At 36.9% G+C, this 18,342-nt stretch overlaps 1 protein-coding gene across 5 annotated transcripts; it reads left to right on the plus strand.

The window, feature by feature from the left end:
• Window positions 1-1,267: 1,267 nt before the first annotated feature.
• Window positions 1,268-15,692, plus strand: LOC113094629 (syntaphilin-like). Of its 5 annotated transcripts, none has more exons than XM_026260221.1 (7): window positions 1,268-1,567; window positions 5,924-6,061; window positions 9,063-9,137; window positions 11,107-11,223; window positions 11,828-11,935; window positions 12,048-12,197; window positions 13,086-15,692. In XM_026260221.1, exons 2-7 carry the CDS (start codon window positions 6,018-6,020, stop codon window positions 14,722-14,724), a joined length of 2,133 nt encoding a protein of 710 aa, XP_026116006.1. In that variant the 5' UTR covers window positions 1,268-1,567; window positions 5,924-6,017; the 3' UTR covers window positions 14,725-15,692. The 5 variants fall into 5 exon arrangements, with proteins under 5 accessions (XP_026116006.1, XP_026116007.1, XP_026116008.1 ...); XM_026260222.1 differs by having other exon boundaries at window positions 5,961-6,061; XM_026260223.1 differs by having other exon boundaries at window positions 1,268-1,499.
• Window positions 15,693-18,342: the final 2,650 nt, after the last annotated feature.

Below are 18,342 nucleotides of genomic sequence, written 5' to 3' on the forward strand. Positions count from 1 at the left end.
GCAGGAAGTTAATTATAGATTTTAATTCATGCTGATTTAAAAACAAAAATCAATGCATCCATTCTGCTAATTAAAAATATGAATTTTTAATGCTTATAATTAGTTTGAATCTCTCTTTTATAGGTGTTCATGCTGCACAAGAAGAGCAGCCTAGACCAGATTTATATCTGTTTTGCACACAGTAAAAGATAAAATAACCATTTTAAAATAAATGTTCATTTTGAAGCATCTAATGTACCTAAGACTAATCGATATTTATTATATTATAGAAGCCATTTCATCAGGGCCGAATTATGTGCAGGGCCCTTAATAATAATAATAATTCCTTACATTTATATAGTATTTTTCTAGGCACTCAGAGCACTTTACATTGTCAGGGGGTATCTCCTCATCCAGCACCAGTGTGCAGCAACCATGTGGATGATGCGACGGGAGCCATATTGCACCAGAAGGCCCACCACACACCAGCTTACTGGTGGAGACCTTAAAATCATAGACAAGAACAGTTAAGAAATTTAAGAAATTAAATTTGGCAAAAATTCAACATATTGCTATATAATTTTAATAGACAAGAAAATAATAATTTAATTAATTAAAGTATAGCAGATCATCTATTTGTGGCAGATCATGAACAGAAAATTTAAAATAAATAAAAGAACAATAAAAGAACATTCTGTTCCAAGGGTTTTGTTGTTTTTGTTTGTTAGTTTGTCTTTTACTTATTTATTTATTTATTTATTATTTTTTATTTGTATTTAAATTGTTTTGCTTTGGTACTTTACAACAACAACAATAACAAACAAGCTTAATCGCCATCTGTCCTATTGGGAGTATACAACCATTGAGAGGAGATTGGACAGTGCTGTCCGTGGTGCTGAAAAGGCGACTCTCAGTTTTTCCTGTTACCCTAATGCCCATAAAGACATAAAGAAATCTAGAGTCTCATGGGAATGTAATGTAATGCCTGGAAAATCTGTGCTTATTATTTTTAGATTGGGTGGTTCTTTTAAGGGTTACATTGATTACAAACGTACTGTCAAAAATTATTTCAGCGTTTCAGTAAACACAAAACATATTCGAAATTATTGGAAGAAATAACAGACTGATTGTTGCTTGGGTGCTTTACGTTCAAAAACATAAAAAATATATATTTATTCTAGATTTTCGAAGATTCTACATTTTTTTTATATTTACAGTTTTGACAGTTTACGTTTCGGTGACTGGGCTTCAAAAGACAATTCGGTTGCGCGTCACATAATTAAACGGAACGTAACACCTCATGTCCTCGCAACTTAAAGTGGTCTAGTCCCCTTTAAGGAGATCGTCGTAATATTACGCATCTGCTTTCATATCAACCCTCGTCTTCCCTCACTAGGCTCTCAAACAAACCTAACGCTCCAGAATCCCTCTCATTGTCAGCAGCACCCGCCCCGTCGACTCGCCCTCCCGAGCAGCGGAGCACCGCTGTGGCGGAGTCCTTGACGGGGACGTGCACCCGGGTAATAACGACAAAAAAACTGCTGTTTACATGAATACAAGCTGATTCTCTCCGGTTTGCTGCAACCAGGTAAAAATATTTAGCATTGCAATATGACGTGCGAATCCTGATGTATCATTGTATAGAAGGACTTCTGCATTTCCCGTGTGCAGGACAAACCAAGGACCCTGACGCCCCAGGCACAGGGCTTATATTATATCTGAATGCACAGAGCAAAAAAGATATTTCACATTCGCAAGTCAAATGTTGTTTACTTGCACCGTGTGTATCGAACACATTTAGGGTTTCGGTGTTTCGACGTGCGCGCGCACAGCAGATCTTTCCCTGCAGCGAGCATGCGTGTGCTTCTGATTTTGTTTTGGTATTGCGCTTTCATACTATTCTAATCTAGCGCTGTGTTTTTACACAACTCATCATTTGTCATTCTCTACCCCTGAGAAATGCTTTATTTCTGATTCGGTTTCTGAGTCGTGACAGGTACAGTGCAGTTTTAGGGCCTAGGGTGCAGTATGACCTTGCATCCCTGTAAGGACTGAAGGACCGCGGAGAAAGTGTCCTAAAAAGTGGATTTGTGAAAGTCTAAAAAGACCATTGTGTGTAGTCTTTATCACAACTAAGCAAGTTTACATTATTTTGAACATATTAAAGCAGGTGAAACACTATTTACTCCCTCTGGTATTACAGTAATTATCCATGCTCCTTTGCACAGGATGCTATTTGTTGCACGTAGACTTGCCGTTGAGGCTGCTTGCCTTGTGGTTGTGTAATGTCGCCATGCCGTCCCGTCTGTCTATCTCACCACAAACACATGAGCTAGTAAAGCCAGTCACACCACTTGTGGAGCTCACATTCTAGAATAGTGGCTGAATGGCTGTCTCCATGACGACTGCTCTACATCTCAGCATGCAGGCTAATCTTCCAAAGCATTTTCTTACCACATTGGTGCTACAAAGAGCACACTCAATAATATATTTCACTCTGTAGGGTGAATGCAGGAAAAGTGACCCTTAAATGTATTCTTCTCTCAGTACCTGTCTTAAAAATTCTTACAATAGTAAGGAAATATTAATAATTTAATCAATAATTAAATAATTAACTGATCAGCCATCTAAGTAACTAGCAATAAACTGAAATAGGTTTCAGCTGAAGTACTAAAAACATTTTTAAATGAAAACTAAAACTGAAATAAAATAAACACACATTAAAATTTAAAGTTTATTTTATGAATAAAATAGCATTGATTTTTTCATTATTGAAAATCAGCGTTAACATCCCTTTTTTTAATTCAATCCACCACCAGAATGTTTGATAATTTTCACAAAAGTTATGGCACCCAGGATATTTTGTTGTATTAATATCTGAACATGCAATATGTTAAAACAAAGAACAGAGCCTCTGCTTTTAAGCCAAAAAAGAAACTTTTATTCAGGCAATCTTCTTTTTATCAACACTTCAATGTGGGTAAGCTTCATGAAAAAAAAATAGAAAATAGCGTTTTTGTAAAATACTACATCTGGATCAGATTCAGATCGATGATCAAAACATAGTTGGAATTGATTGCTTCCATCAACACATCCAAAGCTTGAACAGTTTGATTTATATAATGATTAATGTTTGATTCAAGCGTTATTTCTCACATGCATCTGCTTACTACGCGATAGCTTGTTTCTGCTTCTTCTTCTTCAAGGGATTCAGTACTCTTCCAGAAGATGCGTAATAGCGGCTCTTGGCATACATGTTGGCAACCAAACAGTTCACAATAACTGCAGACTTCTATAGTATGAAAACAAATACTGTCAACTGGAACTCGTGCAGGTTTGGAACAATTTGAGGGTGAATAAATGATGAAAGAGGTTTTTTATCTTTGGGTGAACAATGCCTTTTAGTTAATCCTAAACTGACATGGAATGACATTGATGTAGCCATCTGGATCTATATTGACATTAAACATGGTGTCAATAGATATTCCTATAAAATGTATTATAGATTTTTAATTGCTTGTGAAATAAATGTAAAATTGATTACTGCTTTTTATATATCTACTTAAGATGATTGCACCGATTACAACTACTGAGTTGTAGTTCACTTCAGATTCACTTCAGAGCATTCATTCTGTATTTATCCATCCACACTGGATGCATTTAGCTCCATACAATCCACTGACTGAGTGATCACTGCTCTGGAGCCATGAGGGATGTCCTGATAAATGACTTCATAAACACTTAGTTCTGATCACTTCCTAATCCATCTTAGTCTAGCTCAAAATAGATTTAGGCAAACATAAAATGGGCCCAATCATTTAATTGTGGTTTGTACCAGATTTATTAAAGGAATAGTTCTGTAAGCACTTAAATAATGTGAATTCAGTGTTAGTTTAAGGTTGTCTATAGACAATTTATAGCATGTATTCATATTATGAAACTTTTATTTTTATATTTTTAATGTTATTTTTATTATTATTTTTAGTAATTTTGATATTCGCTTTAGTATTTTTTAAATATAAAATTTATAATTTTATTTGATACCTAAATTCATTCTCTATATTGGCATTAAACATGGTGTCAGTGGATATTCCTTTAATACGTATTAAATGGTCACTGTACACTGCTGCTGTATGAAAATACTTGCATGAAGATCTAAACTGTCAAGCAGATCTTCTATTTGGCTACATTGCTCTTTGACGTTATCATTATCTTCTTTATATTCAAGTCATAAACTGTTTGAAAGCTGCAAGCCAGTGTGTGATATTTGGCTGTTTATGAGCAGGTGTTTTTGCACTGATATAGCTTGAAAGTGGCTTGTGAGAGAGAAGAGAAGTGCAAGGTCATAGCAATCACTTATCTGCAAAAGACAACAGTCAGAGGTCATCCAGTGCTGTAGCAGGAGCGTGAGACAGCAGAATTCCTCAAAATATATTATCTTTATTCTTCCTAATTTACTTCCTAATTTATTTCCTAAGCAATTAAGATTTTTAGATCTGTATTTGTGTATGTGGCAAGTCTAGCATCATGACATTTTATCCTTAAATATGCTTCCTTTCACATGTGTTTTGTAATGAGAAGAAGGCTCCTTTTTCAGACATTTCTGCGTAATTTATGAGCCACACACAATAGCCAAAAAAGCCATTACCCAAGATTTGTGCTCCAAATCATGCAGTCATTATATGTAAGTTATAAAAGTTTTTTTATTAATTAATTAATTTGTTTATTTATTTGATTGGATAGAGTTTGCAGATAATTAAAAATATGAGAGAGACTGAGAGTGTAGTCTTCTGCATCGGTGCAGAGTTCAAACAGATAGATCTCACAACTGCGCTCTACATTATGACTCACACTGCACCAGAGGGAGACCACACTGTCCCGATACTGACTCAGCAACTGCACATTTTCCCCCAAAAATGTATTATGTTGTTATTTATTAGTAATATAATTTTACAGTTCAATGAGTTTTTATCTTTTTTATTTTACATTTAGTTTTCTTTACTTTTACTTCAATTTAGTTTTTAAAATTATATTTATTTTTTTTACTTTTTAAGTTAACAAAAGCTACACTGGTCTGTTTTGGTCATGACCTTATGGTGAAGGACTGAGTTGCTTATTAGGAGGAGTATACTGCAGTGTATTGCTGCTTATACTAAGCTGTGCCAATTCCTTGTTAATTGATTAGATCATTAATCGTCTTTTCCATCCGCATGTGTCTCAGGATGCCCACTGTAGCAGAAATCACTGCTTTTTACCCTTCCCTGTCTCATTTTCTCATTTGTCTTTTCCTCTCATATTAAATATTCTAGCTGTATAAGGGTTAAACAAAATTTTAAAGCTTCGGGGAGGATTTTGATTTCACTGAGTAGTCTGATTGTGAAAGTTAAAACTATTATTTCCGTTGTCTAGCTTCACTTAAGTGCAGAGTCAGAGTCAGCCAGTCTATGTCAGCACAATGTTAAATATATTACAGCTCTGCAAGCAATGCTGCTGCCAGGTCTGCTGAGTGTGAAGAGATCAGATTGATTAGATGAAATGGACAGATTCTAATCTTTCCTTTTGACACTGATGATAAGAAACAAAAATGTAGGTAATGTCTAAAACTGAAGCCTTTTTTAAATCATTCATTATTTCTTCTCTTCTGTGGACCATGGAAGGGAAATGCATTTTCAAAACACATTTAGATTTTATTTCCCATAGACAAAAGAAATTAATTCAGTTTTGGAATGGATTGACATGGAGGGTGAGTAAATTATGACAGAAGTAAAAATTTTTGGGTGAACTATTCCTTTAATAGCTTTATAGTGTGGCAGCAAACTTGAAATATGAATTTTTTAGAATGTGCCTAGTTAGGAAACTGTTGTTATGTGAATGAGGCAAGGGTTGATAATATAGAAGTCAAACTGAAGACATTGTCTAAAGTATGTTCTTGTGTTTTATTCAGGCTGGCTGCAGCTGAGCTATTCATGCTGTGTTGACAGGGAGGAAGACAGATACAGCTGAAGAAGGAGAAAGAAGGAAAGAGGACTGCTGACTTCATGTCTTCGACTTCAAATAACAGATCTGGCTCTGGATCACGCAAGTATGGCATGTTTTGTCTCTCTTGAAATCCTCTTTCTAACAGACACTCTTTCAAAACTTGCAGCTGTGTTGGTGCTTTGCTGTAATATCTGACCCTTCTAGCGGCTGTTTAACTCTTTTAATCACAGTAAGATCTCTGCGGCAGTTTAATGACCTTTTGAGCTTCAAGTGCTTCAATAATCCTTTCTCTCTTCCGATGCTGTCATTAATACAGCAGCCGTTAAGCGATTTCAATTTCTCACTCTGCTGTCAAGACTTTTGCCAGCAGCCATATCACCCTGGAGCCCAAGACCGGTTTCCCACTGAAGCTAAGCAGGGCTGAGCCTGGTCAGTACCTGGATGGGAGACCACCTGAGAAAAAGCTAGGTTGCTGCTGGAAGAGGTGCTAGTGAGGCCAGCAGGGGGTGCTCACCCTGTGGTCTGTGTGGGTCCTAGCGCCCCAGGTGTAGTGATGGGGACACTGTACTGTCAACAAGCACCGTCCTTCGGATGAGACGTTAAACCGAGGTCCTGACTCTCTGTGGTCATTAAAAATCCCAGGATGTCTTTCGTAAAGAGTAGAGGTGTGACCTCGGCATCCTGGCTAAATTCACCCATTGGCCTCTGACCATCATGGTCTCCTAACAATCCCCATATCTGCTGATTGGCTTCATCACTCCGTCTCCTCTCCACCAGTAAGCTGGTGTGTGGTGGGCATTCTGGCGCACTATGGCTGCCGTCGCATCATCCACGTGGATGCTGCACACTGGTGGTGGATGAGGAGATACCCCCTGACATTGTAAAGCACTTTGAGTGTCTAGAAAAGCGCTATATAAATGTAAAGAATTATTATTATTATTATTATTATTACCCTACAACTGCTAGGTTGTATAAAAACTTTCTGAAGAGTCAGATTTAATTATTTATAAGCACGTTATTATACTAGGTTATTAAACAAATACAAATAAATGTAAACTATCATTCAAAAGTTTGGGGTTGGTAAGATATGTCTTTTATACAACGCTGCTTTTATTTAATTAAAATACTGTAAAACTGTAATATTGTGAGAAATATTTTTACAAAAAAAAAATTACGGTTTTAAATTGTAATGTATTTTAAAATTCCTGTGAAGGCAAAGCTGAATTTTCAGCATCATCACTCCAGTCTTCAGTGTCACATGCTCCTTCAGAAATCATAATATGCTGATTTGCTGCTCAAGAAACATTTCGTATTATTATCAGTGTTGAAACAGTTGTGCTGCTTAATGCTTTTTGGAATCTGTGATTTGAAATACTGAAGGTTTTTTTGTTGTTGTTGTTTTTTTGTAAAAATGTAAAATTATTTAAAGATCAATTTAATGCATTCTTGTTAAATTAAAGCATTCATTTCCTTTTTAAAAAGGGGCATATTATTAGGAAAGGCAGAAATGGCTTCAAAACATATAACAAGTTCCACCAAGTTATAGAAGAGACATTTGTAAATCAATTATTTAATAAGCACATGGATAAAGCAGTATTTTGCATAAGCATATTATATATCTTCCACTTTTTAAAATGAAAACATTGTAATGTTTTAAACCTGAGCAAGATTAGCATTAGCACTTAACCACTTTCCTTTATTGGCATTATTTTACATATTAATTGCAGTAAAAAAACATAAAATTGTATGCTTGTATGAATTATACATTGATAAATTAAATAGTAATATCTAAAATTCTGTTTCCACACTTCCTGTTTAAGCCATATCCACATCACTGATCTATAATAGAGAACTGGACTGCTCATGAAGACTGCTCAAAAGTGAAGTCGCTGCGCCGCCATATTGGTATTCCCCAGTTTTCCCATAAATTCTATTGAATTAATAGGAAATCGTACAGTTTTAATGAGAAAACATCCCCTAACTAGTCAGCGTTTTTATATCTGAAGTATCTCTTTACATTCGTACAACGCAAACGTCCTAAGCATGTAAATAGTTACTTGTTTAATGTCAGAATTTCCCCTTCATATTAAAAAGGTACTTGTCCTATACTTTAATATAGCGACAAATCCACAACATATGCATTTCAAATTACAAAGTGGTCATGAAATCTGAATAAAGTTTTATGCTCTGGATTTATAAGTTAATTTGCCCTGTAAGTTCATGGTCTATATAATTATGATCTTATTTATTCATACAGTAGGGTAACTGAAAATGTTTTTCCAACAATGATTTCGTTTACAGCATTCATTTTGAAGCAGTTAATGATTTAAACGTTGATTAAATTATTAATTAACTAAACATACACATTACTCCTGGAAACTGTAATGCTAAAATACCATATCATTTGCGCCATCTTAAGGAGTCTAAAAATAGATATTGCTTCCTCAGGACATACATGCATTGTTACTTATTCAGAGAAATAGCACTGAAGTGTGTATGCTATGATTTAAAGACATTAAGCTTTTTTCCAGGACGGTTTGAATTTCAATACAATATGGAGAATATAGAAGCAGGTATAGTAATATGTATTGTATATCCAAATCAATTTCAGATACTAAAACCAGATATTCATCTTTAATATTTCCTGCATGATTACGTATATAAAGAAACATATTTTATGTTGGATCAGTCATCTGTGTCGGAAGTGTGCAGTTTAAATGATTTCAATGTATCACTTGTCCTGCCAAAAAATACCATAAACATTGCAGATAACATCGGGGGTAAAATGTATTTAAATACACATCTTAAAAGCTAATCATGTGTTACTGAATGGGGTGATTTTAGGTCAGTGCTTTGGCTGCCAGTCAATGAAGCTCTCATCCCAGTAGGGAATAGTAAGATGGTAACTCGAACACTTCCAGTGGCTTCACCGCTGAATGGCAGTTTAGAACGCTATGAGCAATTCAGTCATATATATAGATCAGTGGTCCAAATACAGATAATGATGTCATTTCAAAATATATACCAGTAGTTGCAATAAGTTTTAATGGTAATTTTGCAGTAGAGCCCAGCTCTGTGCCTCTTTCTCATCTCTGTTTCCTCAGATTCAACCTGCTGAAGGCCCTACAGCCTAAGCACCGCTTGCAACAAATGCTGTCATCTCCCACTGCGTCCCCTGTGTGAGACTCTGATACAGTACCCTATAGTAGGGCAAGACTAGTAGACAACACTGCTGCACTGGGCATTCACACGCTAATTTAAAACCAGCCCATTACCTGCTACCACTGATGCTGATGTTGGGGATCTGAGAGGGCAGATTAATCTGAACTCTCTGGTCTTTGACAAAGGCTCAGGGAAAGTGCAAATTGATCGGTCAGTGATCTGTAAATCTGTTCCGTGAGAAGCCTGACTGAATTGATAAACTGTGAGACCGACAATGATTGTGATATTTTGACAATGATTCTAATGAGTGTGTGGCAATTCATTGCACATATTCCCTACACAGCTTTCCCTCAATTAGTCCATATCACTGAAAACATAATGGACGTATATGGTATGTCCAACTACCCTGGCTGCTTTTCTCTTTCTCCCTTCTGTGCCTTGTTATCAGTACTGATAACCGAGTCCTCTTCTTTTCTCTCTCTCACGCTTTTTCACTTTGCTTCTGTTTTCTCTGTTTTCACCTTAACTATGACCTTGGCTTGCTTTCATGGTTAGGTAGTTCAGCAAACCTCTTATAGCCCACCAATGGTGGTCCTGGTGGACAGTAGTTACAGGGGCTTGTCATTGAAAATGTACTGTTTTGATAGTTTTTTTTTCTTTTGTTGTTTTTTTTTTTTTTTTTGGGTTGAGCTGAGAACTATATTTGGACTAGTGTTATTTTAGTATGGTTTTTATACTATTATAATGTTTATTAATGCTTTAAATTTTACTATATATATATATATTATTTTAGGTTTTAAGTTTTTAGGTTTTATTTTAGGATTTAGGTTTATTAATTTGAATACTTCAACTTCGGTGTTTGACCGATATGAGGCTTTCAGTGGTTAATGCTGATACCAATATTTAATCAAAATTCACTCACAAAATTGAAATAAAAATGCCCAAATACCAGCTCATTAATATCAGACTATCAGTAGATTCAAAGTAATCCACCACAACTGTAAAAACAGCACTCTGCACCTCCTAAAAGAAGTGCTTTCATTCAGCGCTGCTAACCCTAGGTTTAATTTTTTTATTTTTCCAAAAGAGAATCATTATGCTCTAAATTACCCCATGATCAGTTGCTCCTATTTTGCCTGCGTTTTATGAATACGGTAGGCTACGTGAGGTCACCCTACAGCATGAAACTGCATGTTTAGAAGGTCTTGAAAACATTTATTTAATAATCTCATAAAATAGTTTACATAAGTTTACATAAAATAGACATTTAATGCCAGTAATGATGAAGCAAACAGTGAGTGTAATTCTTTAAAAAGTAATCTAGTAAGCACTTGTACAATATTTCCAGCATGTCTTTTATTCTTTTAATTGTGCAAAGTAGCTTTGATCCTACCCAGCTAATGTTTCTGACAACCAGAATTAATAAGAAGCTACTATTTATATTTCTCTCTGTCCTCCCGACTGCTGACATAATTAATTAGTCAGACAATCTGTCAAATAATCTGTCAGATCTGCAACCTTGTGTACAGAGTTTAATGGATGTAATAAAACAAGCTTCTTGTTATGTTCATTTCAATTGGATGTTTTAAATGGACTTTAGAATGATGTGAACCAAGAGGTTGCTTTAACCAAATATTTTGTCAATTTGAACCATTTAAATTTGTTAAAAACGGATATATCAAAAAGACAGAATCTGCATCTGGAATTTCAAGGACTGATGTATACATACTTTTTTGGAAAATAGGGGGAACAAAATGGATTTAAAAAAAGAGTTTAATTGAAAGCTTACAACACAGTTGGTAAAAGTGGCAGATGATTTCTTTTTGGGCGCAACCTCTGCTTCTACCTAAAATCTTGTATTTATTATCACAGTTGACAAGAAAATGTCCACAGAAACATTCATTTGAATTTCTATATAACACAGGTTAAGGGGAACTTGAGGTGTGTGCTTTCCTATATAATGATTCCTTTTTGTTTGTGGGTCAGTTTTGACTATTGCAGGTTCATAGAGCTAGACTACACACCCATGGAGTCAGGCATTATGGTCTCTATGAGACAGAGCAGAGGATTTCTGACACCAACATCCCCGGAACGCCACTGTCGGTCAGCGCTCCATCATCCCTTCTGTCTCATTCTTCTTTTTTATCGTCTTTTCTTTACTTTTCTTTGTTCTCTGTGTGGCATTGTGTCAGCATGGATTCAAACTCTTCAACCAAAGCACGATGTCCCTATAAAATCCAACCTTTTGAATTTACTGGGGGTTTAAAGCTTGAATTGCATATGTGTCACATTTGAAGATGATTTCATGTCTAGATGACACTGCTGTCAATTTCTGCTTGTTCAGTTGCCAGTTTGTTTCTCATTATTGATTCATGGTGGATATTTAGCATGATTTATCATCCTCAGCACATATTACAAATACAAATATTTGTATTACACTGCAATTTGTGCTTGCAGTTTTATGTGAGCTGGGTATCTTTTTCTCTTTACATCCATAGAAGGTGTTCTCTCTCCCTGGATGACTAGTTGACTGTATGTATAGTATGGAGGCATGTTAATCATTTTTGGTTTAGATTTTTCATGAAATTGTACTTTTTGTTTGTTCATGTAAGTCTGTGTTTGTGCATTTTGTTTATACCTCATCCTGTGTCCTCTTAAGTGGCCTTGAAAGGAGACACTCTGAAATTGTAATTCTGTTATGATACAGGCGGAGTCCAGCACCTGCCAGTAACCGTGATCCCTATGGAAATGCCTCTCTCAGCAGCAGTAGCAATTCAGGGTCATGCAAGGGCAGCGATGGAAGCCCGACCCATAGGTGAGACACGACTCAGCCACAGACCAATAATGCATTGTTCCTTTCTCTTCTTTCTCGTTTGCTTATACATGGTATTGTTTGTTCTATATACGACTTTTCTCATCCATATCAGGCATCACATAAAATACACCTCCTGTAATGATAACCATGGTATCCGGCCCCCTCCACCTGAGCAATACCTTACCCCACTGCAACAGAAAGAGGTGTGTATCAGACACCTCAGAGCACGGCTCAAAGAAACCATCGAAAGACTACAGGACAGGTGAGGCATGCATCATTCATAGTATGAGTGCCCATGCACTTATGATCACACCAGCCTTTGAAGAAATTAGTTTTATCTTTAGGCAGCTGCTTTGAGTGGCAGTTAATTAAAGTGATTCCTTTATTTAAAATTGGTACACAAATTTGCACTTGGTTGATGATTTCCAGACCATGTAACAATTACAAATACAGATTGACCTGTTAAATTGCGAACCAATATATGTTAGTATTTAGACTGTGTAATTTTTCATTTATATCTCTATATTCTAACGACTCTAATCTAATTATATACAGTATTATTTTTCTAAACTGTTTATTTTCAAGGCAGCCTTCATTTGTCCAATGCCAGTGCATTGTTATTGTGTTCTTAAAGCAGCTTTGTATAATTCTCAAAAGAGAGCTATTGGTCAGATTTTCCATTTATCGCAATGGCAGTAGTTCATCTGGTACATGTTTGCATATTGTGCTCAATTTTGGGCACACTACTTAATTCATATTTTATTACCTGACTAATTGTTGTAGAGCTTCAGAAAAATTACATGAAGACAATGCTGATTGGCTGGTGGAGCCACAAGAACATGCAGTTACAAACACTGAATAGCGTTCAGTGGATAAAGTTGCTTTTTTTCTAACTACACCATGCTAACCAAATAAAAACGGACTCCTTGTTTTTTTCAAATAGGTTTCATGGATTTTTATTAATTTTCAAGGAACGTAAACTATCAGTCACTGACAAAAAGTTGGCAAATCATATAATACTGGGAAAGGAAAAAGTATTTTAAAAGCAAAAACATTTGGCAGAGTAGTTGTAATTTTGGATGGTCCTTGCTTTTCTCTTTTGACGTGCTTGATTTCTCTGTCCTCTGTCTTGTTTGCTCTCTTTCCTTAGGGACACTGAGGTTGATGAGTTGCGTACTCAGCTGTCTCGTATGCAAGAAGACTGGATTGAAGAAGAATGCCACCGAGTGGAGGCCCAGCTGGCTCTAAAGGAGGCTCGCAGGGAGATCCAGCAGCTTAAGCAAGTCGTCGATGTTGTCAGATCCAGTCTGGGAGACACAGACACCGGAGTGCAAAAATGCTTCCAAGACATAAATCTCCAGAACCACAAACTGGAGTCTTTATTGCAGAGCATGGAGCTGGCACAGATCGGGCCCACCAAAACAGAAGAAACCCTGGCAGGTGGAGGGGTGGTGGGGTCAGGGCTGGAGGTCAGCGTGGGCCTGGTGGGGTCTTCCGAAGGCTCCCCAGCTCGCTCACTTACCCATAGCTCTACCTACACCAAGCTAAGTGACCAGCCTGGCCAGGAATGTGATGGTAATGAAAATGGATGTGATATTCCATGTTTGTCAGGCGACGGCACGCAGGACAGCGGGTTTGTTTGCTGTGGAGACAGTGGAAGAGGAGCAAGCAAGGCAGATCTGCTTCTGGAGGCTGAGTTTCTATCCCAAGACACAGCCTCATTGCTCAATGCGTATTCCCGCCTGCCTCACTCTTCCACCTACGATGCACTGTGCAACAGTGAGCCTAGAGTTGTGCCTCTCCGCTGCAGTGGAATCGGGACGGGGACCAATGTTAGTGTAAGTCATCCATGTCTGTCACATCATCACCTATATCTGCATCACCTGCGTGAGCAAGGCATTCAAACGGACTATGATCATGCCCCTGCTTCAGCCCCTGCCCATGGTCCCAGTACATCCTTTAATGCTGATCTAGACACTATTGCTGAGCGCACCTTCCGCTCTCAGGCCTGCAGTCCAACCTCCACCTGGATGTCTGATGAGGGAGATGATCTGGAGTCAGTAGCCACAGAATCAGCCATTACAGCAACAGTTGCCACAACTTCTGTCATCACAGACTTTTCCACTAAGTCTGCACCAGCTGTTGCAATAGAGCCTTGGGAACCAGCTGTATCTGTTCCAAAAGGACCTATGACTTTAGCTTTGATCCCCATAGAGTCTTCTGTCAAGGAGACAACTGCTTCAGAGCCCCTTACAGTCTTACCAATCACCACAACAGCTTTGACCACAGAGACCATTGGATCCCAAGAGCCCAACTCTGTTCAACCTCGACCTGTAACAGACCCTTTGCCAAACCCTGGCACCTCCCCTTGCTCCGTGCAGCCATTGGTTGAGACAGAATTGGAGCCCCTTCCACAGACCACTCAACCTCATAGTGTACTAACAGAGGCTGGGGTTGAAGGGGATCATGTCATAAATATAGTTGCAGACGATGAAGATGAGGATGATGAGAGTGCTACAAACACAGACTCCAGGTCATCTGGCTGTGGTTTACCAGCAAAGAACTACTGGAGCCGGCACTTCCTAGTGGATCTGCTTGCGGTGATCGTGCCAGTGGTCCCCACAGTGGCGTGGTTCTGTCGGGGTCCACACCGTGTTGGTCAGCCAATATACCACATTGGATCTCTATTGCGGGGTTGTTGCACTGTGGCTCTTCATTCTCTGCGTAGAGGAGGAGGGCTCCGACACTACCCCACAGGAGGAGTTGGTTCAGGGGGGATGAGTATATGAGACCAGCTCTTCTCTAAGGGGATGCGCTGAAGCCAGTGATATCACTGTTCTTCTGTCAGATGTGCAAATAGGGAGTGGTTAACACAGGTGAAATGAATTGAGGCAACCAGTGGAAGGATAGTACCTGAGCACAGCACCTTAAATGCTGTGGTTATCTATGGTCTATATCCAAGATAAGAAAAAGGAAGGGGAATCACTATTATGTATTTTCACCAGATGCTCATGAAGTTCAGGACTTCAAGCGAGCTTTCAACTTTTTCCACAACTACTTCCCTAAGAAAAGAGGAAGGATAAAGTGTTCTGAATGATGGACTGACACAATGACTTTTAACTTTGTGAGTGACACTAAAAGATCCCCTTTAATATGATTGTATTACCCTTATTTAGAGTGAAGAGTCACAGTCATTGATGGGAAGAAATTGTACTTTTGTTTGTCCCTCCTACTGTCACTGCAGAGGGTGTGTGTTGTATGTGTACGTATTTCTTTATCTGAGCGAGTGTTGTGTTAATGTACAGTGCAGCCAAAGTACCTGGATTACTAATGGCCATCATTGTTTTAGCCGTGAGTGCAGTAGTTAGCTGTCTCATTACTTGTGCCTGTGTGGATAAGAGCAGTCATATTTTCCCCTTAAGGAGCCAAGGCAAGCACCTGCTAAGCTATTTATATGCTTTGCATATACCACTAGTGTCCTAAATAAATGCGGTAACAAAATGATACTTAGTCCATCTGGAGCCTTTTAGACAATGTATTCTTTATTTTATGCTCAATTAAGTGGGGAAGTTTGATGGTTAGGAAATGTTCTGTATAGCTGAATGCTAAATTGTGCATTTAAGAAAAGGGTAATGTTTTTTAATAATATTATCAATAGTAAGAGGGATTCAGCATTTAGACAATGATCAGGGTTGATGACTTTAATAGGGTGATGGGAGCTTTTTCACCAGATGAATTGTATGATTGTTTCACTGTGTGACCATCAAAAAACTGTCATAGCCAAATCTATCATAGCAAAAATCTTTAGCAATAGTTCTAATTTTGATGTCCACTGTAAAGCCCCGTTCACACCAATAACGATCACTATAAAGATAACTATATAGATAACGATATTAGCGTCCACACCAGCGAACGATATCGTCTGTTTATTCTGAGCGCACGTGCGTCTGCCGCTTTAAATCCTCGAGCTTGTTATAGCAGGGTGGATTCTGATTGGATGTGAATGTTTGTATCGTTCATCAGTTGGAAAAAAATCGTTCTGAAAATAGATTCCAACGATACCGTTTCTCTGTGCCTTTATCGTTATAGTTCTAGTGTGGACTCTGCTATTATTTAATACTGAAAACGATTTTTAGAACTATATCTTTATCGTTATCTTTATAGTTATCGTGCTTGGTGTGAACGGGCCTTAAGACTATTATATCATTAATTACAACCGGTTGTGCTTGGCCTACATCTGAACTTAATTTAGCATTAAACCCTGCTAAACAAGTTGTTTCTAAGTTGTTGCTAAAATTATTAGCACAAATACTAATATGTTATTAAAGTTACTAATTTGTTGTTTCTGAAATACTATGTAATATAATTCCACTAAAAAGATCAAATAAAAGCAAAAATAAAATTGGAGTTAGATACCTGATTACTTGGTGGATATTACAAATTGATGAAATTAAAACAGTGAAAGTAATTTACACATTTACTGCATGCAGAAACAAATTTTGAATATTGAATATTGAAACATTCTCTGCTGTCGGCTTTTTCTAAACATTTGGCCATGACTTCAAGTCCCCCATGATATTCATAATGACCATTTATTTTACTGACACATAGGTGATGGGTGACATTTAATGACATCAATTGCACTGTAACTCACTTTATAAGCAATTACTTAAAGTATACTTGATTGTGAGTTTCTGTCTTTCTAAAGGCCAATGCATACATATGTATTTGTGGGTCAGGGTTAGATTTCACCAACACCACCATTTCCAAAATATCATAATTGGTTCATTAATTCACATGAATAATTATACTTTGTGTATTTTTTTTTCTGACAGCTGGATTGATTTGCCAGTCAACAATGTACCAGATAATGATCACTAATTGTAGTTATGTCTCTCTAAATCATGAATAGCCACTGCCTTTCTGTCTACCTCCACCCTCTGATATTGTGTTCAATATATTTATTGTGATATAGGCCTTATTTGTTGTCTATTTGCTAAGTTCTCATTTAAATTATTTACTGCTTTCTGATGTGTCGTCTGTAAGGTTTTTCAGCGCTTGATATTTATTCTTTTGAACCGCTTGACAATCTTAATTTGTGCTTTACGTGGTGGCAACTATAAGTCATTCATTTAAAGTCTAGTCAATGCACTTTTTCACCTCATTCCAACTAAGCACTTACTGAAGAACCTTAGAGCAGATTTAAATAAATGAAGGCATATATGTTCCTGACTTTTATGTTTTTGTTGTTTTCTTGTTTGTGTTGTCTTTATTGACTTGTGTTTGTTGAAACTATGAATGTGTGGCTTTCAGATAGTTTTGTCTTTTGACTCATGTATCTGAGCTAAAATGAGATTGTAATAAATCGTTACCCCAAGGTATAGGTTTCCTTCAAACCTCTATTGTCTGTCAATGAAATGTAGATAAATAACTATTGCATTAGTTATTTGGCCATGTAAAGGTTTTACATTAATATAAAGCTTTGTATACCTGGTGAAATGACACACAAGGTCTTGACAAGATTTTCTTGAATCTTTTGAAGCCATATTACAAGTAGAGGTGTATGTTGGCACTATATACAGGTAAATTTGAGTATATCATATATTGTCTTATCGCCTTTTTTCCATTTGTATTAGTGTGTGCAATTTAATGTGATAATTCATGTTGCAGTAACAGTTCATTTTTCTTTCCGCATTTGAATGGTAATTAATAATCACAGATTATTATTTCCTTAAGTTAACATGCTCTCCATGAAAGAAAAAAAACTGTGTCTTACCATTGTAACAAAGTGACATTTTTTCCTTATTTTTGGGGAGGATCAAGAATAAACATTTCCAAGTTTGATGTCAATGTCATCTGGCACAGTTTTAGTTTAGAATGTCCTTTTGTAACCACAAAATATATTGGAACAGATGCATCTCTTGTTGAATCATGGCAATAAATAATTTGCTTCTTTACTAATATATATATATATATATATATCACCTTCAAATATGATTTGAAGACAATAGTACCCAATTTATTCTTTAAATTGTTTGGTTCAGAGTGAACACTGAAACTAAATGATTGTTTTAGTCTCTGTTAAACAGGATTACACGACTGTACCTAGAAGACTAGATTTCACAGAGGTACCTCTGTTATAGTTTTTTTTTTTTTTTTTGTGATCATCATTCTGATTCATTTTCACCTTCTCGCACTTCAGTTTGTCTCTATATTGTCTACCAGCATTAGTAATGTAAGTGGAACCGGTCTTGTAAGTCTGCTAATGTTTCATAGTGTCTCAATATTTTTGTGAAGAATCATATTTTAATGGTGATATAAGAGTGTACACAACATATCGCTCTTGACCCTCATTGTTTATTAAAAAGAATCTATATTAAAAAGCATGGTGAACAATGCCTTCTCAC

Source organism: Carassius auratus, unplaced genomic scaffold, assembly GCF_003368295.1.
Source record: "Carassius auratus strain Wakin unplaced genomic scaffold, ASM336829v1 scaf_tig00215414, whole genome shotgun sequence".
NCBI lineage: Eukaryota > Metazoa > Chordata > Actinopteri > Cypriniformes > Cyprinidae > Carassius > Carassius auratus.